The sequence below is a fragment of the Eleginops maclovinus genome, chromosome 4, assembly GCF_036324505.1.
Source record: "Eleginops maclovinus isolate JMC-PN-2008 ecotype Puerto Natales chromosome 4, JC_Emac_rtc_rv5, whole genome shotgun sequence".
Lineage (NCBI taxonomy): Eukaryota > Metazoa > Chordata > Actinopteri > Perciformes > Eleginopidae > Eleginops > Eleginops maclovinus.
In genome coordinates, this window is record NC_086352.1 from 13,972,170 (window position 1) to 13,997,277 (window position 25,108).

Sequence of the window (25,108 nt, forward strand, 5' to 3'; positions counted from 1 at the left end):
TGAGTTCATCTTGGCAGCTGTGTAAGGGTTTGATTAAATGATGAGCTGCACTATAACTAAATGTCTTTTGATATATATATGTGTGTGTGTGTGTGTGTGTGTGTGTGTGTGTGTGTGTGTATGTGTATGTGTGTGTGTGTGTGTGTGTGTGTGTGTGTGTGTGTGTGTGTGTGTGTGTGTGTGTGCTTTAATGCATGTATGTGTATCTAAAGTGTTACTATATGCAGGTGTGCTTGAAGGTACCCTTCCCTCAGGCCTATGGGTGTGTGTGACTCTAAAAGCCTTTAATGTTCACACCTTGTCAGAAATCTTTACTGCACACTCACAGGAGTGAGAGGACACATGTCATGGGCCCCTAAACATAACCTGACAGAAAGAGGAGGGGAGGGTGGGGTTGAGGTGGGGTGAGGTAGAGAAAAGAGGAAATGTAGGAGGAAGAAAGGGGGGGGGGTATCTCCTAATTCTCGCTTCCTCTCTCTAATCCGCTCCTTTTCTCCCTCTCTCCCTCACTGTCTTTCAGAAGCATAGAGAATCAGTTTTAATGGTTTGTCAAATAATGCTTTTCTCCCCCACAGTGGATTGGTGATGCGGTGTTTGCTGTGTGTGTGTGTGTGTGTGTGTGTGTGTGTGTGTGTGTGTGTGTGTGTTTGTGTTTTAAAGGGAAAGGGAAGCTTGCCCTACTTTAGCCCAGTGGTTTTCTCTGTTGATATTGCCCATAGCGTTGGATTATACGCTTTTCAACGTGGTCACACACACTCAATGCAAACACACTCAAAACACACACACTGGGAAGAACAAGTGTATATACACAGGTAGTGTAGAAGTGCACATCTTTAGAGACGCAGATCACTTCAATACATGCAGACACACACACACACCCCCACCCCTAGGCTACAATTGATCGCTACCAGTGAGAAGACATTAAACATATATGTAATGTGCACCTTGACTCACTGAAAGGACATACAGTAGGCTATGTGTGTGTGTGTGTGTGTGTGTGTGTGTGTGTGTGTGTGTGGGCGCACGTGTTTCAGCTAATGTTTATGGTTATAAAGCCTTTTACTTTCTTGTATTAACTGTACAATATGTTTGTCAGAGGTAATTTGTTTTATCAATAAATGCGTTTTTATGCACGTCACGTCTGTGTGTGTGCGTGCGTGCGGTGCAGTGGTTGTTCACCTGTAGGCACTTTTGATTGATGATTTCTTGTGGCCTGACTGTACTATAAAGTCAGAGAGGTAAAAAGCATGTAGGAGAAGAGAAACAAAGGTACACTTCAGAAGGAAAGAGAGAACTCACAAGACAAAGAGGGGAGAAGAGAATGTGTTGGAAATGGAAGCAGGGTTGATTTAATGACGCATTTATGAAACTGTCCTTTATTTAGTTAAAAATCCCCAACAAATGGGTTTCCGGTTTGATGCGGCGGTGAAACGACGTGCGAGAGCAGGGCTCCGGTCAAACTTTACGTTTACTTTGCAAATCTACCAAACTGTCAGCGCCGATTCATATTTTTGTTTTGATACATTTATACACAACTATTCTGCAACGCCATGAGCAACCCGAAGCATAAACAACTAGCAGCACCAACCAGAGTGTCGAGCATGTCGGCTAAGCTAGCTAGCATGGCAGCGCCGCATCGGCGGAGGGCGGAAAATTAGCCGTTGACAGTGGGTGCGAGGCCGACCCAGTCACCAAGAACGACATTCAGACACTTTTCAGCAGACAGCAGGATAACCTCAAGGCCGACATGGCTATCCTAATTCAACAATCAACAGAATCATTAAAGCTGTCAGTTGACTCACTTGGACAACACATAACATTTAACAAGCGTCTCACTAGCACCGAAGTTTTGGTGGGGGGAAACTTTGAAAAAATCACGAGATGGAAGCCGCTGTTAAGTCACTGCCGTCTCAAGCCACGGTACTGCTGGACCGGTTGGATGACCTCGAGAATCGCTCCAGGCGCTCTAACTTGAGGATAATCAACGTCCCGGAGGGAAGGGGAATGACCAACACCCGATACAATTTGTGCCCGATACAATTTGTGTCCGACCTGCTGATGGCCGTGATGGGAACCGACGTTTACGACACCCCCCCAGAGATAGAGCGGGCTCACCGCTCTCTCGGTCCCAGACCCGGAGACAACGGTGCAGGGAAACCGAGGGCTTTTATCGTTAAGTTCCTCCGCTTTCAGGATAAGGAGAACGTTTTAAAATGCGCCAGGCAGCACAAGCTGCTTTACCGCGGCTCCGAGCTGAGAGTTTACCCGGATGTCAGCGCCACCCTGTGCGCCACAGGTTTGGAACTTTTTCAGGTTATAAACTGAACTTTTCATAAAAAACATAGCTCTTGAAATCCCTGATAATTGTTTCCCCTTCAAGATGTCTAGAAACAACTTTAGGTATTTAGGTGTCAATATCTGTCGAAAGTTATCAGACCTTTACCAGGAGAATTTCCCACCCTTAATTGCAAAGCTTAAAATGGACTTAGAAAGATGGAATAACTTGCATATAACCATTGCAGGCAGAGTAAATTGCATCAAAATGAATGTGCTTCCACGTTTCTTACACCTTTTCCAGAGTTTACCAATCTTCTTACCCAAATCCTTTTTTCATATAATAAATAAGCTGATTTCCTCGTTTACATGGAAAGGCGGGACCCCTCAGGAGAGAATATTTACAGAGTCATCGATCTATAGGTGGACTGGGCCTCCCTAACTTAAAAAATTTACTATTGGGTTAATTGGGCTAATATACAACGATGACTCTATGGACCCAAGAACCAACACTAAATTGGTGTGAATTAGAGGCTAAATCCTGCCCTGCTACTTCACTTTCGGCTCTACTCTCATCTAATATCCCCATTCGATCAGCCACATTTTCTCGTAACCCAATAGTTATTTCAACTTTAAGAATCTGGTCTCAATTTAGACTGTCTTTTGGTCTCAAAGAGCAGTCCAACCACAGCCCTATTCACAACAACCATGTCTTTCTCCCTCCCAGCACTGATACGGCCTTCTCCTTGTGGCAGAGGTCAGGCCTTGTTAAACGAGGGATCTTTACACTAAATGTCTTCTGTAGCTTCAATGAACTTCGTGAAAAGTTTGGCCTCCCAAATTCTCATCTGTTTCGATACTTCCAGGTGCGCAACTTTGTTAAACTTAAAAATCCCTTCTTCCCCAATGCCCCTCCTGACTCAATCATTGATACAATTTTGGACGTTCCCGCGAATCAGAAAGGCCTCATCTCAAAGATGTACTCCCTGCTCTCCCAACTCACAGAGCCAACTTTTGCTCAAATTAAAACTGATTGGGAAAGTGAACAAGGTAAAGTCCTAGATGACAACGTTTGGAATGCTGCACTAATCCGAGTGAATGATATGACCTCTTGCTCCAGGCTCAATCTGATACAGTTTAAGGTTGTACATCGCATATATTTGACCAATTAGCAACTTTCTAAAATATATCCCAATGCTACTGATAAATGCAATAGGTGCCACATGTTCTGGTTTTGTCCTCGCTTATGGTGTTTGGACAGCTATTTTCAAACATCTAGCTGATGCGTTGAACATTGTATTGAGTCCATGTGCAGAAATTGCCATTTTTTGAGTAGTACCAGGCCATCAAATGCCAAGGAGGAAAATAAGGGACAGTATTTCCTTTGCATCTTTGTTAGCACGAAGAAAGATACTGTTGGATTGGAAGTCACCAATTGCCCCAAAAGCTTCTTTATTTAAGCTTCTAAATTCAGCTTGAGGGGGTCGAAGGGAAAATTTGAGTCTGTTTGGGGCCCATGATTAATTACATAATTAATTTAAGGACACTTCAGGATGAAGGAAATGCTACACGTTGATGCACTCTCAACATATTTGATATCATTGTTGCCATGATATAATGCCATTGTTCTGTATTCCCTACTGAGTTTTTGTTTGTTTTCACTGATCTAGCCACTGAGCGTTGAAGACAAGAGGGAAATGTAATGCACTCATGTTACTGCTATTATAATTTCATTTATTATTTTACTTCTATTGCTATTATCGTACTTGCAAATCTCTGTGGGACCGGGGGGTTGGGATGAAACTGTAAAAAATAATAAGATCTTAATATGTATTGTATTTGTCGAATTAATAACAAACATTACAACTTTTTTTATTTTAAATCCCCCAAAAATGAAGTTTAGTCAAAAAAACTGCTTTTGGTATTGATAGAATTTGTCAACAGTAAAACCCAAATCTAACCCTTTCACTCCTTCACCAGCCTTTTACTGCTGAATTATAAACTATAAGTATATCATTGGTGATGGCCTAGGCAGTTTTTGGCACAATTTCTTTGAATCGCCATGGGAGATGCATCTCCATAATCCTGATGATTTAATCAGTTTTTCTATGTTTTTTTAATTTCTGTTTGTAGTTCTTTTTAAATGGACAGGCAGATTTGCCAAGAGTCTGTGTTTCTGGCACAGATCCATAACTCACATTCACAACTTTTGGCTCTTTTTGTTTTTGTTCCAAGTGTCCCACATTACTGATGGAAAAGAGCCAATGTCAGGCTTTGGGCCAGTTTTCATTTTAGTGTTCTACCAATGCCATGTGCCGCAGTGATTTGTGTACATATATATTATGTGAGTTTGAGAGTCTCGAGTCTTTGTTGGAGGGATGCTCTGTCTTTGTAATGACTGTTATAGCCTTAGTGGCCTCTAGGGGCAGGCAAGTGTTTTCAAAGTGAAATGTTCACGTTAGGTCTCCGTGCTGCCATTCTATTTGAGAGCCACATGGGGAGTAGGCTCCTGAATCAATCTACCCCTATCAGCTTATTTTTACCAAATTGAGACAGCATAATCTGTGAGTAAATTTAAGTTGGGATGCATTTTGTATAATCTGTGATTTATATTTTTGCATTTCATGTTATTCAGCATGTAGTTAAGTCATGTATAGAATCGCTACACGGGTAATTATTATCTCTTTCTTGGTCGTTGAGTGCATTTAATTCATTTATGGGGAGAAATACATTGTAGTTGTTGTTCATAGATGTCTTTGTTTGATTCTTTCAGTTTCACACCGCTCCTAATTAAAGACCAAACGTCAGCTCCTGTCTCTGTCATTTTTGGGAGAGTGTTTAGCTCACTGCATAGCTACGTGTCTGCACGCGAGGTGAGGGCAGAAGAATGGATGAAGATCATTTTGTTTGCTTTTTTTTAATAAACTCTATCCAGTATTGAGCTGACAGGAATTAAGGAGAGTCAAGGAGGACAGGACGAGGACATTGCAATTACATTGGGGTATACTTGAAATCCAAAGGTCCACTAATATAATAATCGATGTTTTGAACAAAGATTTGTACTGACAGGCTTATTTTCTAAACATCTCTGAAAAGGACAAAAATACAGCATGTCGTTTTTTTTTTCCTTTACCATCACAAAAGCTGTTATGTGGAAACTAGACATTGCTGACTCCCAGACACATGTTATGTTATCTACTTGTCTGTGACACTTCAGAATATAAAGTTTAAGAGGTAGTAAGTGAATAACGTGCATTACGCCTCTATAGGCGGTGGTGGCAAAGTGGTTAGGGGCTTGGCCTGGGAACCAGTTCAAGTCCCCGAAAGACCAAGTGCTACCGTGGTGTCCCTGAGCAAGGAACCGTTCCCTACACTGCTCCCCGGGCGCCGTACATATGGCAGCCCACTGCTCCTAACACTAACAAATGCAGAATTCTCGAATTTCCCCACTGGGATTAATAAAAGTACACCTTTTCTTTAAACTTAACAAACCAAGGTTGTTTGTGTTTGTTTGTGTGAGAGACAGAGCGTTCTTCAGTCTGGAGGACCCAGAGTCTTGGCTAGCAGCCAGCTGTCTGGATACCCACAAACCCTTGCTCAGGCTGCTGCTGGGCAGAAAGTGCAGTTAAACCTCCATGCCTACGTTTTAACTTTAGGGCCTCAATATAATGATTACTTGATGATAATTGGATTTCACAGTTTTTCCGTGTGAGAGTGTTTACTATGAACATGAGCATGTAGATGTTGCAGGGAAAGAACAAAACCACCTTTCAGAAGTAGTGCAAAGTCTCCTGTTGTGATAAGTAACACTTCATACACTAAAAACAAAAAATCATTGGATGAACATGATTTTATCATATTCCACGTAAACCAGTGTTTCTCAAACTTTTTCAGACCAAGGACCACTTAACCAATAAAAAAATACTCACGGACCACCTAACTCCCCCAATATCCCAAAACAAGATTCAAGATTCAAGAAGCTTTATTAATCCCGAGGGAAATTGAGGTGCAACAGTTCAATACAAAGAAGGAAGGAGAAATATACACTAAATATAACTAAATATACACCAAATATAACTAAATATAAACTAGAATAAATACAATAGGCCTGCTTACTACTCCAACAGTATATTACAAATTACAGCCTAATAATAACAGCTTTATGTGACCTTCTCTATATCGCTCGTTCACACATTAAATCAACAATACAAATACAACTACGGATTCTACAAGCATTTCGTTCACATGCGATTTAAACGGTAAATGCTGATAGATTTTACACATCATATGAAACATAGACTACATTTATTACTGAGTTTATGTCCGAGCGAACAGAGAGATACGCAAAATGCACCGCATTTAGTACGACACAAACTTCTGCTGTGTATTTTCAAAAATAAAATACAGTAAAACTATGGTTGCAGGCCCAAGTTTAACAAGAATTTAACAATAAACACAAGGTAATTATTTACACTGTTACATTTACAAATAGCATTGTTTACTCACTCATACACTGCGTGTCTCTGTTGCTACCTAATGGGAGGAATGGTGCTGCTTGTGCTGAGACATCAGTGAAACAATGTCTGGATCCAAACTGGAGAGTTTTAGTCTCATATCACAGTCCACATTGATCCTGTTACGCTGCTTTGTTTTCAGACCAACAAGTGTAGAAAAACCAACTTCACAGTTGTAGGTGGTTGGAAACGGCATCAACAGTTTCAGAGCAGCGTCAGCCAGCTCTGGGTGCTCAGGCTGGACGTGGACCCAAAAGTCCGTCAAGCTTTTCTCTCTGAAAGTCGTCCTCAGTGTCCCATCAGATGCGATGTCCACAAGGCTGTCAACCTGTCTTGATGGGAGCTTGGAACTGACGTGTTCGATGTGCGTTTTGTCCCCAAATGGATTCCTGATCCACTCATAGCCTGCATCTAGTTCTGGGAAATATCTTCCCAGCTGAAAGTGAAGGCCTTGCAGATGTTCCTTGAAGGCTGCAACTGTGCCGCCGTCCAGCTCTTCTTCTGCAGCGAGGAGAAAATCCACAAGCGTCGGAAAACAGTCAAACTCCTGGCGATCCAGACGGACACACCACAATTCCATCTTGAGGCGTGCGGCTTTAATTTTGTCCTGCACATTGAAGGCGGTGACGGCTTTTCCCTGCAGTGCTAAGTTCAAAGCATTGAGTGCGCTAAAGACATCGGCCAGGTATGCCAATTTTGAGAGCCACTGGAAATCATGCAGTCTGTCATACAGTTCATCAGTATGATGCAAGAATAACATCACCTCATCGCGCAGTTCAAATAGACGGGTGAGAACTTTCCCACGCGACAGCCAGCGAACTTCAGTATGGAAAAGCAGTTTTGTGTGTTCACTTCCCATTTCATCACACAGAGCTTTAAAAAGACGTGTGTTCAGTGCTTTGGTTTTTATTGTATTAACAATTTTCACAGACTCGTCCAGTACTGATTTGAGGCATGGTGGCATTTTTTTCACAGCCAGCTGTTCTCTGTGAATGCAACAGTGTGTTGCTGTGGCGCAAGGTGCAACTGCGCGTATGCGCGCTGCCAGTCCCTTGTGTTTCCCAGTCATTGCAGTTGCACCATCTGTGCAAATACCAACACATCGTGTCCAGTCGATATTATTCTGCAGGATGAAATCGTTGACTGAGTCAAAAATGGCTTCCCCTGTGGAGTTGGTCGGCAGGGAACGACAAAACAGAAATTCATCCTGCACACCACCATCATAAATGTACCTTACAAAACACAGCAGATTTGCCTCATTCACGATATCAGTTGACTCTGCAGTTGCAGTGTGAAAAACTGGCTTTGGCGTAAACGTGTGATCAGCTGATCTTTCACATTTTCGGCCATGGCTGTTATTCGCCGCTGGACAGTATCATTGGAGAGGGGGACCCTGTTGATTTCGTCGCTTGCTTTCTCCCAAACAATACATTAGCCATAACCTTGGCAGCTGGTTTGACTAAATTCTCACCTATCGAATGAGGTTTCCCTGTTTTTGCGATGAGAAGGGATACGCTGTATGATGCCTCTGTAGCCTTCGCATTTTCCCCCGTCGCAAAAAAATGTGAGGGCACCTTCGTCATGTGTTTTCTAAGTTCATCACGTTTTCTCTCAAACAATGCTAAAGGTTTCTCGATGTAATCCTTGTGTTTGCTCTCAAAATGACGCTTGAGCTTGGCGGGTTTCATAGCCTCGTTAGCCAACGACTCGTAGCACAAAACACAGTGTGGATTGGGATCCTCTTCATCTCCAGTCCAGAAAAATCCAAATTTTATGTAGTCGCTGTGATATTTTCTCTTCACTTTAGCGCTGGACTTTCCGCAATCAAGCCGAGTTTCACAGCTTTCAGCCGGGTGATGGTTAGACGGCGAACTGCTCTCCTGGGACTTAGTAACACACACAAAATCACTCGTCGCTGCGGCTGAACCACTTGTAGTGGATGCTGGATCTCCTGCAATCAGGACGATGCACCTTGACTGTCACGTCAGATTTGTCATTTAATTTTCTTTTAACTGACCCTGTCTTTAGCCATCGATCCATCTTGTCAGTTGACAGCTCAAATTGACCGCGCAAATCATTTATGACGTAAGATCGTAACCTACGTAGCTACGCTACATCTATGCTACACTCTTTACTAGTCATTTTAAGACAGTTTGAGAAACACTTTAAACTTATAATATATTCATTTCAAATGTGACATTTTACCAAAATACTCACGGACCACTAGGGGTCGCTCACGGACCACCAGTGGTCCGCGGACCACTCTTTGAGAAAGACTACTGCTTATTGTTTTTCGAGAATGCTTCTGTTTGTTATACACGAACTTCACGCAATAAATAATCAGAAATGCTGACCTGTACGTCTCTTGCGCCCTCTTTACGTTCGTCGTAATGGCAGTGTGTTGGCCTTTATTTTGAAAATTGAAACGTAGACGTGGATAATCATTCTACAATCGATTCAATGAAAATGTAAGCCTAAAAAAATCAATTGTGATTTTTTCAAAAAGTGACAGCCCTAGTGGTGTAGTCTAAGCTCTCTCGTCTCTTCATAACTACACTTTTCGCAGCACGCTTTGCCCCACTTTTTTTTGTTTTTTTGCCGCACACATTGAATGAACTACTCTGAGCATGCGCAGTGTAGTTTTCACAGCACGTTCATATTCACAGTGAGAGGGGCAGCCCACTCAATAGGCACACGGTGGACCTAAACAGAAAAACGCAGCCTGAAGCAGCAATGTAGAGTCGACTAAACGTGATCTTAAAATATATTTAAACATATTAGGGGGAATTATTATTTTAATGAATTTCTGCTGATCAGATGGCCGTTCAAAAACACGAAGAAAAGAGACTATTTTCCCTGAAAGTACTGTTAAATGTATTTACTGACTGTTGCAGAAGTCTTCATAGAAAGCACAACAAATGTTTAAGAGATAATGTTTTAACGGTGTTAATAAAATAAACCAAAGCAAAGTCCAGCTAGCATTAACTGCAAGCAACACGAGGTGCGCCATTCATGTCTTGGACAGAACCATCCTACTGAGATAGTTCTTAACAATGTCAAATAATTAAAATATTTTACTCATCCTGTAGAATTAATAACATTAATGTAAGTAAATATGAAATACTTACCAAGGACGGCAATGCATTCGCTCGGATTGTTCAAATCGCTAGTTCACGTCCACGCAAAGTCCACTTTGCGCTTCGCGTCTGAATCCGGTGGGCGTGGAGCATGCGCAATAGCATCAGCCGTATCAGAGTCCTTAGCTCAAGCAACGTCATTCTCATTAGTTTGACATGAATGCATTTAATTCATCAGGGGTTTCTCATTTTCATGTACCATGAACAAGAATTAAGCAATTAATGGACACAAACATAATTAATTTATTACATTTAAATGTGTTTCTAGTTAAACACATGCCCTAGTTCATTTTTCTGAGTGTATAAGACAATTACTTACTACACACTTGAGCAGCTGTTTTGGTCCAATGACTAAATGTACTGCCTTATCCTCCTATCTAGGATCAAATCAGTGCTTTTATAACCTAGGGCCCCATTTCAAGACTGCACTGTTAAAACCTGAGATCCCCACTCAATAAAAGACCATCTTGTGAGGGCCCACTTGAAGCAACCAGTGACCCATGTTAGGGCACGAATCACAGTGAGAAAAACACTGGTCTACGACCCCATGAGATGTGGCTCGCTGCCAGCTGCCTACTCACAATATCCTGCCGCCTTGCTTCGGTTCCTTACCACAGCTCAGACAAATTGGTCCCTCTGGGGTTTTGTGGAGCTTTTTTCTACCTATTGTGACCTACAATTATGTTGATTTCTCTCAAAAATTGCAAAGCAATTTACATTTTAAATGCAGGCTATTTTTGCAATATAATTGTAATAATAGGTGTAAATTGCAAGTCATGGGGAAAAATTATATTGAGGCAGCATTTATTTTATTCAATGGGAATGCAACTATCCAAACTGTGACTTTGTGTCCTTAAGAAAGAGACGAACATAATGATATCCTGTGATAATTAGGCTACTGCAAATCACTGAAAGCTACTTAGTGTTCATCTCTTGAATTTTCTGACAAGTAAGTTCAAAGCAAAGAAAATACTGCTCATCAGCTCTAGTCTTTATAAGTATACCTTCAATGCAGTGTCTATAAACACACCAAACAAAATGTTAATTTTCAAACCTTTTTCATGATTTTGAAGCAAGTAGTTTGACATACTATATCCTAATTTATTTTTGACCTTGATGTTCTGTTCCACTAAATACCATTTAAGGCTTCTGATGAATGTGAATATAATGATGCAGGTTAATCTAAACACAAAGTGCCCTGATTTCCTTATTTGTGTTGCACGGACTAAAAAGCACATAAAAAAAGCTCACTGTCCCCTCAATCATCCGTCATTTATTTTCTTGTTTCAAGCTTCCCTTGGGAATTGTTTTGAAGAAAGTTATAGAAAACATGCTTTAGATTGTCAATGTATAATTTATTTAGCTAAATAAGTTTTAAAAGATAGTGTTTTACGTTCCTCGGTTGATTTTGTGATTTCATGTGGAATAATAGCACAACTGTTGGAATTTCTGTGTGCACAGATAATGGCTTTTACTTCTGTTCACACCTGTACACACTTGCCTGTATAGACCATCACGCTCTGCTTGACAGACAGCTTGACAGACAGTGTGGGGGCGGGTGAGACTCCTGGTTAAAGTATAAGGGGATTGCACAGCAGGGTGTTGCTGGAGGAGACCAGAGAATCAACAGGGTTCTTACCCTCTTATCGCACAAATCAAAAGCCACCCACTGCCAAAGTGCCCTTGAGCCAGACACTCAACACCTCACAACAGTGCAGCAGTAGATCCGTGTGATCCCGGGTGTACCTCACTTTCTGTGTTTTAAACCTGTTTATGTGTGTGTGTGTGTGTGTGTGTGTGTGTGTGTGTGTGTGTGTGTGTGTGTGTGTGTGTGTGTGTGTGTGTGTGTGTGTGTGTGTGTGTGTGTGTGTGTGTGTGTGTGTGTGTGTGTGTGTGTGTGTGTGTGTGTGTGTGTGTGTTTGTGTTTATGTATCTCAATACATAAAACATACACTCCCAGAGGCAAATCACTATTATTCCTCTTCAGAAAAAGACATGTCTGACTCCCTGTGTCTCTGTAGGAAATTTGCTAAATCTATGAAAATAAATCTCCTCTAAAATATCTACTCACTTCTTTATTTCTTCCTCTTCTTTTTATTATAATCTCGAATAAAATTATACATCCCAATAATATTTTAAAGCCTTTTAAAAGTAGTGTTTTAAAAAATTAGCCCAATGCTATAGAAGCTAGCCTTGGGTAGACTGCCAACTAGTTCCATAGCCAGGGGTCTACAATTAAGCCAGGTAATTAATTATCCAGGAATACAACATCTTTTTGAACTTGAAAGTAAATTACCCACATTATCTTTTGATATTATTGTTGTTGAATTCAAACCTAATCTCCTAAATGCTAAACTTACTTGTGTTTAGTACTCAGAAATATATCATCCACTGGGGGTTAAAGTTATATATGCAGGGAATTAAAATGCCTGCACTAGTATTTATTAAGTTTAAACACAGACAGAAACTAAAAAGTGAAAACATGCCCTTGTTGCCTCAGGCCATTTTCTTTTTTTCACTTCAGCAGCACAGAGATAAAAGAAGCTCTGGGTGTTTTGTATATTCCTATCTGGCTTCACATATTTCCAGATATGTTTCTATCCCAGAGATTAGTTACACCACTATCTACAGATACCAGTATATTATCCATTATTTTAGTTAATGCTTGAATCACTGCCAGCTAAGCCTATATATTAAAATAAAGGTTGTACTTTAGCTTAGTGCACTTTAAATATTCTCATTTTATTGTCTGCCATTTTTGTGCAGTTTTTATATTTGCTGCAAATATTTTCCCCACAATTTTTTTGTCTTTTTTTGGATTGTTTTACAGTTTTTCTACCTCCTTACAAAATGTCAATGCGTTTCCTTTCACTCACTCTCAGTGTTGGTCTTCTCCACAACAAGCGCTTTCGTTCTTTCCATTTACGCACTGTGTTGTGTCAATGATAGACTGGTATTACTCCAGACAGACTGAAACAAATGGATAACACTACCAGAATGTCAGACTGAAACAAATAGTTTTACCAGGAGCATACATCTACTGTACAAGTGTGAGGTGTATTTAGGGTTGGCAAGAAGAAGTCAAATGCTCTGCAAGACGGAAAAGAGTAACATTTGTTTTATGAGTTTACGTTGGTCTCTGTTTTTTTTGTGACAGATTTCTAGAGGACAGAACCAGTAGATGTATGAGGAATCAAAGATATAAACTGCTTCTATCCAACAACAAAAGAAGGGATTTTCTTTTCCAGTTGACCGCTATGTTCTTTAACATTGGCTGACTGGTCTTTGTATTGGGTGTCTATGCTTCAATGTTCATAGATTCAAACCTGGGTCTGTATGTTAGGTTTAAACACAGGTTTGAGCAGTCATAGTAAGGCACATTAATGGAATACCTAGAAAAACATTTGTCATTTGGTATATGTTTGTATAATTTTCTGGGATTTCTGATTTTTTCAGTCGAGGTAATGTTAGACTGTTCAGTCTTAGAGAAAACAAACCAGAAATGTATGCTATCATATAATTTAATAGGAACCCCTTGCCTATGTTATGGAACGTCATTGGAAAGCTATACTTAAAAAAAGGTTTGGTTTTTTCCCTGATTCATTAAGCCTTCATATTTTACACTTAAAAGCTTCCCATCACAGCTGGAGGTCAACTGCATGGGTCAAGCACATTGAAAAGGTCACTGAATAAGTCTCTTCTTCACTTCAACGGTCGAGATTTCCAACAACTGCCTGCTATCTTTACACAGAACCTGCAAGGTGTTAAAGTCCCCAGGCTGCAAGCATCACTTCGACTTTCGCCTTGTTAAGGTGTGATTGATACAGGTTGTCAGCCATCGCTGGCAAACAGTGGATGAGACCCGAGGAACAAAGTATTTTGAAATATATTCAGTCAGTACCAGTCAATATCAACATAAATCTTTAAAGCGAAGAAAAGGAGGATAATATTTAAACATCAATAGTTCAATATCTCATTAATATAGAGAAGTGCTATACTTACATTAAGCAAAACAGACCATCAACATAAACACCAGCAGCCTCTGCAGGCCTTTCAGTGCTGCTTTTTACAGCTTTGAGTTAACAAAGTGTGCTCAGGTTTTATAAAACACGACTAAGAGGACTGCGTGCAGTGAAAGTAATTTAATAAATATTGTGTAAGATTTTTTGACCTACTAAATTACACTTTTTATATATATTTGTCTTTAACTGATTGGTGTGATTGTTTCATGCTCTCTATTCACCTGAAAAGAAACGTAGCCTGAGTTAGTTCTGACAGCTAAATCAAACCCGCCTCTATGGCACATGGCATACTGCTTTCTCTAAAAAAAATATCCTTTGCACCCTTTTAATTATGGTGTGCATTTGAGCCGTCAGTTCTCTGCTCACTCTCTTTCTTCACGCCTGCTGCCACATCCCTCACCTGAAAGCTACTGTATGCTCTCACCAGCTGATAGTGTTCTGTGCTTTATGATACAGCAAGATGTATACTTTAAGGACTAAGGACAAGAGTTTAAAATGTGCAAATACTATTTAACTGTGCAGACCATTAGTTTCATTCTGAACAAAGGTTAATTACATCGTCAGTAAAATAAAAATACATTCAAATGTATATAGCATTTCAAAACCCTCACCTTTACTCTAACATCCACCTGTAGGCGCTTAGTTGTCCTTTAGAAGGGACATCAGTATCCTCATTCCCCTATCCCTCCTTCATGCTCCTTTGGGGAAGTGACAACGTCAGGGTCGAGGCGCTAAACATCAATGCTGTACGTATTTTAAACTTGCATATCATCATTTCCACTCGAGTTGACTCAGTGAAAGACAGTGAGCTGCAGAAAACTGTCTGAACCAATTTTCAAAAGCTGAGTTATTAAAATGTTCCGCTTGGTGGGCCACTTGTAAGCCAAATTTACCAGCAGACAGCAAGGATATGCTAAAGGTCACCAGGCTTTGATGTGGTTATATTGAAAATAAACATTAAAGTTAAATGATTTAAATAACTTCTACAAAATATTGTAAATGGGGAGTGTGGTAGACTAAATAAGCAGTATATTTGACTAGAAATAAAACAGAAATGACAACTGTACTTCACAATATACGTGAATCCCATTGTAACAACTGGTTACCTGTAATGTTTCCAACCTGTGATTTTAATGATGGAGGAGTTGTGTTGATTTGGAAACCCTGTCTGAAGAAGCAACTGTTTCTAAGCAAAACAACCACTTTATCACCAAAACACTCACAGCTTATTAATTCGACTAAAAGCCACCACCTTTTTCTTTTCTATCGTTACACCTCTGTGCTATCATGGCTTCTTTCTTCCACATATAACAATTTAAGCATGTTTAAGATATCCCTGAACACGTTTAATAAAGAGTAGAAATATGGTTGTGGTTGGAATGAAAGGACAGTGTAGTTTTAAAGTATGCCTCACTGCTAAATCACACAATATCACGACACAGGAGAGGAGCTTATCCTTTTCACAAAGATAATTCCCTATATCAAAACGTATATAAACGAGACTATGAGTTAAAAACGCAACGTATCTATCTTCATCAGGTTTTCCATCGTACTTTTATACAACACACTGTATTTGAATTTGTCATGTCTGGGCCTCAGCTGTTTTCAGAGCTGTTGAACTCGATGACACAGTTACCTTCTCAACAGTTTCAGGGTCATTGATCCATCAAAGGGAATTATTTCCATCTCTTGCTTTCCTTTTCATAGTTTCCCCGCACCTTTACCCATATTTGTTTGGTCTCTCTTGTCATTGAAAAGAGCACCAGTTCATTATGAATGAGCTGAACGTTAGGGTTTATTTCCTGTCTGCTAGTCCGTGGAAGAGTTGTCATTTCATGGTAATGAGAATGACACTGATGCTATTTTTCAATAACATATCTTTTTAACTGTACCGCCCTTCAATATTAAAAGTAATCCTAGCGTTATGAGGGCCTGTCAACATCAGACATGCCCACAGTTTGATAGACTGGCAGGCAGAGCGAGATATAGAATGTTAAACAGGCGGATACAGATGGGCAGTCAGACAGATGGACGAAGCAACAGAAAGGCACACAGGCAAGCTGGCTGTGTGGTCATTTGACTGTAAAGATGCACAAGCTGCATTCACTGAGTGGCTGGATTATATAAGCTGGTTGACTGGTTGGACAGTTGACCAACTGGATGAACAGTAACATAGTCTAAACCCGGCTCACTTATTTAGTGTAAATGTCAGACAGCCGAAGGATCAGTCTCCTGGCCTGATTGGGAGGGCGAGTGAAAAGCAGGGGGAGAGGAAGTAGCGACAGACGGAGAAAGATGGAAACAGCTAGACGGGGATATAGAATCACGTCAGTCCATCATTACAGCGACAGCTAGACGATTACTGCTTATTACCTGAGTGACTAACTTCCTCTGTTTTTCTGTGTGTGGCACCATTAGATTTCCAGTGGTAGACAGAAATTGTGTGCTTGTGTTTGGATTTACAGTCTGCGGTTAAATAAAGGGGTACATTTTGTACTCCTAATGCCGATTTATAACCTTAAATATGTGCATTTGAGAAATATTGCAATCCGACATGTTTCTGTTTCCAAGCAATACTTAATTTATGATAAATCAACTGGCTAAATATCCATCTAAGTTAATAATCAAGCTTGTTATAAAGCCTCCAAACCCAGTGCAGATTAGTTGCAGCTATATTACTGATACTAATGCAGCCAGGTCTGTACCTCTTGGGTCAATAGAAGTCCTGCATACTGTACTTACAAGCCAACTACCTTGCCAAATCTCTGTCCAGTGTCAACATTACCCTTGGCTGTAAGAAATAGTGCCCTTGAAAGTTCATCAGCCCATGAAATTAAAAAATGACAGAGCAAAGCATGATCCCAATAATTAGTTAGACCCATTTAACTTTGTCTACATTTTATGTCTTGAGTGGTGAAATATTCATGTGAGAATGCAACCGCTGTCCCCTCTGGACCACCAAGGTGATTTATTATAGCCTGTGACAGAGCAATTCTCTGTGTGGTTGAGAAAAATAGAAGCTGCACCGAAAATGCAGCACTCAGCCTGAAAAAGTAGACAGTCAGACAGCCAAAGAATGAAATGGCAATAACATACATATATATATATATATATATATATATATATATGCATATGCATAGGATTATAGCACATCCATAAATATGTAAGAACAGAAATATGTGAACTAACAACAACTAATGGCAGCAGAACATACAAATCCTCTCAGTCTTGCCATAGCATGACAGTTTGGTTCATTTAGGAATCATAATGCATGTTTTTTTCACCTTAACCCTAACCATGTATTTGTTTTGACTGTGAGCTCATAATAACTTAGCTAGCTGTATCGCAAGGTGTTAGTGCTTTTACACACACACTTTTTCAAAAACACTTAGAAACCAAGCCTCACAAACAATCTAAATAAACTAATATTGTGCAACAAAGCGCACAATTTTATTTTTGGTGAAACTGAAGGTGGAATTATTATTTTTTTTTTTAATGGTTAAACAACTTAACAAAACAAATGTAATCATTTCAACCTCACAAACACTGAAATATGTCAATTTGATGGATGATAAAACATAAAAGTCATGAGTTTCATTGGGTATTTCTTAACATTACAGAAATTGTAGTTCTCTGAGCATGATGTGCCCTCTATAGCCATATCCGGGGCTTAACTTTAATTAGCCTATTCAAAGTGACCTCGATCCTCTATCTCAAAAACATTACAATGTTGAAATGACATAGCAGTGCGATTACTGAGCCAGAAATCTCACCAATTAAACAAAGAAATGCAAGGTGCCAGACGTGCTGTGTCCGAGTAAAATAACATTCATATTTACACCTATTACAGCAATTCGTTCTCCTCCTTTTTGCTTCTTGTTCCTTTTTTGTATCGGCTTACCTCTCCGTTCTGTCCTTGCATTTGATCCGTCTCCTCTCTTCCCTCCATCTCTCTCTGTCTTTCACTATTCGTGTTCTCCCTTTACCCGCTCTTGTCTGTCCTCTGTGTCCTTGCTTTGTGGACAGAGCATTTCAAATTATTCATTTTAACCATGCTCTGGTTTCACTGTCCTCTGTGGTTACATTTCTCACTCTTTTACTGTCTTTTTTTGTCCATATTTTTTGCCTTTTTAACACTTTTTCACTTTAATTTTCTCCTTTTTTTAGTTTCCCCAGCCACCTTTCTGTTAACCTTGTAGCCCAAATTTCTAATGATGAAAAATGAATAGTACAAAATCAGTCATTGTTTTCACCGCCTTGATTATATTAGCACTTGAGTTTTGTTGTAATGTTTGCCCTCGTTTTCTTTTGATTTTACCCTTTACTCTCTTTCATATTGTCATACTGTTATGCAAAGAGAACCAAGGATTATTGATTGTATAACCTGTGTCCAATCATTGCGTCTGAATGGATATATCAAGAGCTACTTAACTCTGCACTTCAATTCAATTTCTTTCATGGACACTCCAAACTAAGATTGTGTTTATAATGCTTATTCATTTCCTGCCCTTGTTGAGGTGGAATAAAATATAAGTGTGGAAGTAATCTAGCAACTCTGACCAGATTATTCTGTGGTTTTATTGATATTTTGGCCCAGAGCATTTGTATTCTCATTCCTTTTACCAAAAGCTTGGTCGAGGATTTGTGGAAGTCCTTAATTTTGGGCACCAACTTCCTCCCAACCCATAGGGGGAAATCTACCAAATCCAGAAAAGCACCATGACCTCAGACTTGGTGCTGGTAATCCTCACACAGTACTAACGATTTACCCTCAGCTGCAAACCAAGCCAGTGTGTACCCGAGGACTTTTTTCACTTCAAGCCGAAAGAAGTACATCTTCATGTTGGCTACAACTAGAAATGTTGCCCTACAATCACAAACAACACATACAAACATGGTTGGATAGATAGATAGAATCGGAGGATGAAACCCTCTTTATTTGTCACATACATGCACACAGCAGAGCACACACAGTGAAATTAGTCCTCTGCATTTAACCCATCCTAGTACTAGGAGCAGTGGGCAGCTATTGTGCAGCACCCGGGGAGCAATGGGGAGGGGGGATTGGAGGTGTCCGGTGCCTTGCTCAAGGGCACCACAGCAGGGCATAGGAGGTGAACTGGGACCTCTCCAAGTAGCAGTCCACTTTCCATATTTTTTCAAGTCTGTTCGGGACTTGAACCGGCGACCCTACGATTCCCAGTCCAGGCCCCTGCTTACTGAGCCACTGCTGGACGGCCTTGTTGTTGTTGTTGTTGGTGTTGTTTCTTGCATGTATATATTTTTTTAAAGATGTTCCGCAAGCAATTATTTTTATTCTATAAAAGTTGATTGTTGATGGAACAAATCAGGAACAAGCATTTAATTAGAAAAAGTGATGATATTTTGCTGAAGAAGCACAGGGATTAATCTATACATACATCGTTTACTGGTAATTTAATTTAGGTATTTCATTTGGGGCATAGAAGAAAGGGAATAAAACCGTAGATTTTTAAGAACAAAGACTTTATATGTTGCTTGGAGACTTCACTCTGACTGAAGGATGAGGATTGAGTGAAGTTTTTCCGTCTACACCTTGAACATGCAGAGCTTTTTCCAGACCTAACCTTCACTTGGAGGAGTGAGTGGAGTCCAACAAATGCCGAGGATAATTCAGTTTGGGCTCAATCCTGTAAATAGAAACACAGTTTATGATGTTAAGTTATTGAGGATAACTTCAAAAATGATTTTTATTCTGTGTCCAAACTTCTATTCGCGACCATATGAATAACAGATATTAGTTCCAGCAATGTGTCATTTGTCCTTTATATTATAAATGCTTTCATCAACATTATCGTTGTTTCATTATTTAAGCAATTCAATCACTATTCATCTCATTGAATTTCCAATCTTTCAGCTTTCAGCTTTCAACCATGCCCATTTTCCTCCACGTTGTTCATAATCACCTATAATTTAAGAAATAAAGGGCTGTGTTTTAAACTCTCTCTTCAATCAAAAGCTCCCCTGTATCAAAGTAAAACAACACAATTTTCTTTATTATATAACAGTTTCTTTCTGTATATCAGAGTGAATACACTCCCATTATGGTTTGTTATAATAAATTGTGAATCTAGTGAACTGTAGCGCAGTGATGCATCAACATTTTGCGTTAGAAATATAGAAAATCACCTCTTTCACTCTTTTTTTTAAGAAAAAGACAGCAGGAAGCTCAGGAGTGGCAGGGAGTCAGGAAAACACATAAAAGAGGTTCTTGGAGAAACTTAATCTGAGGCCAGCAGGGATCTTTATGGCTTCAGGGCTGTGGATCTTAACCACAACATTCACACTGAACTCAATTGTATTTTATTGCCACATGTGTTTGCTTTGCCACGTTTCATGTTGATGTTGCCTTATTGTTTGCTTTCAGAAGTCAACAGTCAAATGTGTTGCTGTGTTTCATAGACATTTCTCTCTGTTTTTCAGGTTGTCAGGATTCATGCTGCCCTCCCCTATAGTCAGCAGTGGATCTATATTGGCCTTGTGGTTTACCACAGACTTTGCCGTCAGTGCGCAGGGCTTCAAAGCTGTATACGAAGGTAAGGCAATGTGTGATGGTAAATATTGATGTACGAGTGCTGTTCATGATGCACCGACAGTTTCTGAGGCAATAGTGATGAGAAATGATTCCGAAGTGATTGAAGTGATTCTTAATGACAAAGTATTTATGGCAGGATGGCTGCAGTTGCTTGAGAGTGATGATCGGGGTGGAGCTGATAGCAGTATCTCACATTTGTGTTGGTTTATTATTCAGGTTGTGTCTTATCATTTCCTCACTTCTAAAATCATCATATTTGTCTCAAAATAATTCAGATGGTGTTTGGATAAGAAATAAGTAATAGGTTTTAAATTTCTCTGTGTGTCAAGTCATGGCATATGGAAAATCAGGGACGCTTCTTTTGATCAAAATGAGATGAACATACATGCAGACATTTCTATTGACTGAGGGTAAAACTTTATGGCTTTGCCCTACTTCTGATAGAAGAGAATAACTCTTCATAGTGATAGATGCGTGGGAGGAGCTGGGATCGCAGCCCAGAGCTCATGTCTCGGTCCTCCCTCCATCAGTTGGGACTAACATAATGTTTTCACTATATATACATATTCTGTAGTTGTATATCAATGTGTCCTTCATTATTACTTTTAGATTGCGAGGACTGTGTATATATCTTTGATTTCTGTGACTTCCTGGGTGCTTGTGCCTTGCGTGTGTTCAACGTGGTATACAAGACTGCTCCATGTCTGCGTCTCTGTTGGGATGCAACACAAGTTCTCCGCCTGACCTTTTGAAGACACACACACGCACACACCCACGTGCAGGCGCGCGCGCACACACACACACAAACAAACACAAACATAGTGTTCCAAATCACTTACGTAACAGTTCATCTATGAATCATGAACTCTAAATATCAAAGACAAGCTCAAGAGACCAGATGTATACTCTTGCTCCCGTGTGTGTGTGTGTGTGTGTGTGTGTGTGTGTGTGTGTGTGTGTGTGTGTGTGTGTGTGTGTGTGTGTGTGTATCTGAGTGTGTGTCATGTGTGCGTTTGTGTATGTTGGAAACAAACCTGACAGCCATTAAACCTTTTCCAGGAAATACTTTGTCTTTTATTTTTTTCTATCCATTGTTCTGTTTCATATCCGTGGGGAACCTTAAGTGTGTTTGTTGCCTCAGGAGTCACAGATTGTGTGTGTGTGTGTGTGTGTGTGTGTGTGTGTGTGTGTGTGTGTGTGTGTGTGTGTGTGTGTGTGTGTGTGTGTGTGTGTGTGTGTGTGTGTGTGTGTGTGTGTGTGTGTGTGTGTGTGTGTGTGTGTGTGTGTGTGTGTGTGTGTGTGTGTGTGTGAGAGACTGACAAGTGAATTGCTAATGTCTTTTTTTCTATCTCGCTTTGTTTGCATTGATGTCCTAGACTTCAAACATTGATTCATGTCGGTGTGTGTGTCTCTAGACAATAAATGTGTATTGTGAATCCTTCTGTGTGTCTAATGAAAATGGCACTCATGCATCAAAACAAGGCATGACATTTATGAAATGTTTTGTTTTTCTGTGTATTTGAAATCAGTCATCAGTCACATCATCAGTCCTGGTATATGCAAGTTCCAGCCAACTGCTTAGCTGTCTATTGTATCCTGTTTCCTGTGAGCATTGCTGGAGTTTTTTTTTATATGAAATAGAGCCTATTGGTAACGATAGTGAAAATAAGTTGGTAGTCTCACTGCCTGGCATCTGACAGAAACTGTGATACCTTGCTTACACTGAGCATCTCTGATTAGTGAAATAGCATTCTTTACAAAAAAAAATAACATTTTGAGGCAAAGCTTTTCTAATTATATTGTGTAAAGCATTGTATTTCTCGAAGATTTGTTACTACCTTGATGACATTACTATGATCAATATCTTCCTTTGGCCAATATAAAGCAATTTATAGAAAATGTAGTCGCATTTGTAACTTAACATCACATTAGATATTAATATAAACCTGCCAGACGATTTCAAAGAGATTTTCCGATCAGAGTGCTAGTGACACTTTAACCTCACTTTAAAGATGGCACTCAAACATTAACGTCAACCAAGACCACTAATGCCAGACCAGTCATGACTCTTTGAATTGTGAAACAAAAAGTCTTCACAGATGTTTGCTTAAGTTTGCTTAGCCCAGAGCCTGACAGGAAATAAAAGTGATTAAAAAAAGAGTAAGAAGACTTGTGACTGTAATCCAAAGCAGACCCGCAGTTCTTCACTCACTTGTATGTGAGTTATAATGCTTGTTATAGTCTACGGAGTTAGACGGGCAAAAGTTAGTTTTTACCCATGTAGAGAAAACAGTGTGCCACATATGAGTGAGTATCCTGAGTTGAATCTTTGATGTGGATATCATCTTAGCAGTGTTCCTGTTCAGTAACAGGAAAGTTTTACTGACTATCAACCTTCGTGCTCTTTTGTTTGTCCTTTAACCTTTATATCTGTTATGCTATGTAAAGCAGAAGACCCTGGACATTTCTTGAATAAATTGCTTATTTGGATAGTGTGAAGAATTGATCATGAAAAACCGTAGGTCTTGATAGGTTACAGGGTCAGGAATTTGAATTTATAACCATTTGAGATCAGAAGTATTATCACACAGTACATTTTTATCCTCTCATGCCCAAACGCCCTCGTAGATAAGATGACGGCGAACACATCCCGATAAGACCGAAGGTCCAGAGGGCTCATCCCTGAGGTCCAGGAGTTGGACTTTCGGATTCAGTCATCCATTGTTGTATAAATCGCTAAACTGACTCTTTCCCTCAGCGCCTGTGAATTTATTTTTATTTTTTTATATTTTTGGGGGCTTTTTGCCTTTAATCGGATAGGACAGTGGAGAGTGACAGGAAAGTGGGAGAGAGAGTCGGGGTGGGATCCGGAAAGGACCACGGGTCGGGAATCGAACCCGGGTCGCCGGCATACGGTGCAGGTGCCCCAGCCAGATGCGCCACGGCCGGGGCCAGCGCCTGTGAATTTTTTATGTACCTTCACAGACGTTCATAGTTTTGTTCCCCCTCTATTATAAAACATTTAAACGCTTTCCATGTTTTTATGTACCCTTATAGCGCATAAAACCATATCCCAATACCTCTCCTTAGATTACTGTTTTGCTTTCTTAAAAGGTGTCTTTTTATTTTGTCTGTTGTCTCTGATGTCAATATGACTCTCATGCTGCAAAGAAATCTCCCTTTTGAATAGATACAGAAAAACACCAAAGGAATCACTCAACTGAAGCATGTGAGCTGATTTAGCCAATAAACAGTTTTGCAATGAAAGAAAAATATTCAGATATATTCTCTGTTTCTCTTCTCCCCATGTTTTCTCAGCTTCCACTCATTTGAACTGATTCACACTAACAAAACATCTAGTTGGCCCTGTCTTTTTCACTGTCCTCAACAACCTCTCTCCCCTGTCCGTCTGCCAACTCCTTAACAAATCTTTCTTTCCTTTTATTAAAGGAAACCATACTGATATCACTCTAAACACATAGCTAACTGATAACGGAGAGAGAGGGAGGGATGTAGAGAGAGAGAGAGAGACTGAGGAAGGGTGGGTCAAATAAAGCTATAAGTGGTGGAAAGTGAAGCCTTGCTGATAAAAAAGGCAAGTTTGGAAACCAGCTCTGCAAGACAAGATTATCATCAATTAATTTCCCCTGAAGCTAAGAGAGGGAGAGAGACAGACAGGGTAGGGGGTGTACAGAGAAACCTAAAGAGAGAGGTGTGGTGAGAGACGGCTTTGTAGTCAAGTGAGGGAGGACTAAATACAAAGAGATATCTGTCTGTGTTTATAGTTTGTCTTCATCACATTTGGGTTATTTGGCTATGGAGAATGTATTCAAAGAGCTGAACTCATCTAATGGCGTTTTGGGTCCTAAATGGAGGACACTCTTGCTCTCCCATCTCTCTTTAAAATACTTCTGTTTATAAATTTCACCATTTAGTGATTGCAAACTATTACAGCAGATTCATGAAGACCTTCTGCCTTATCTAGGGATTTGTTAAAATCAGTGTGGATCCACAGTGTTTTCGAATGTTAAGCATTCCTGGGTACAGAGTCTTGCTGCAGCTGCATCTGTAACATGTGTTAACACTCATGTTGCCAAATGCAAAAAGTTGTAAATACTTGGAGTTTTAGTCAAAGACTGCGTGGCTCAAATGATTCTTTAGTTTTCACAAGAAGCACTACCAACACTTCCCCTGAGATGTGTTAAGTGCTGCTACCTAGTCAAGATCCCTGCTGGATACGGGGTCTTACTTTCTTCTTCACAATGTTGACCAAACTGTCTTGAAACAAAGGACAAATTTAGAAAACAGTCAATAAATTGAATTAATTGAGCTAGTTTTCCTCAAATAATGGACAAAATATGTTCCGTGTAAAAACATTTGCTGGGAAATTAAACTTTAACATCAAATATCTTTCAGTTAAAAAATAACTGATGTACATTAAAATACAATTTATGATCAATATGAAGTGTGTGTACTGAATGACAAACTGGTACACCTTGTGTTCTCTTTCCTCCATTTTTAAATGGGCTACTATACAGTTGACCATAAAGGTTGTTATTATATTCATGAAAGGGTTTCTTATTCAAC

At 39.9% G+C, this 25,108-nt stretch overlaps 1 protein-coding gene and 1 pseudogene across 1 annotated transcript in view; one reads left to right on the plus strand and one right to left on the minus strand.

The window, feature by feature from the left end:
- The window catches only part of LOC134862870 (CUB and sushi domain-containing protein 1-like), a 343,579-nt gene that overhangs the window by 105,191 nt on the left and 213,280 nt on the right, over positions 1–25,108 (plus strand). The window contains exon 3 of the mRNA XM_063880971.1: positions 20,410–20,522. Coding sequence (XP_063737041.1) covers positions 20,410–20,522 — 113 coding nt within the window. The remainder of the gene's footprint in view (positions 1–20,409; positions 20,523–25,108) is intronic.
- LOC134862645 (zinc finger BED domain-containing protein 5-like) lies at positions 4,728–12,847 on the minus strand (annotated as a pseudogene).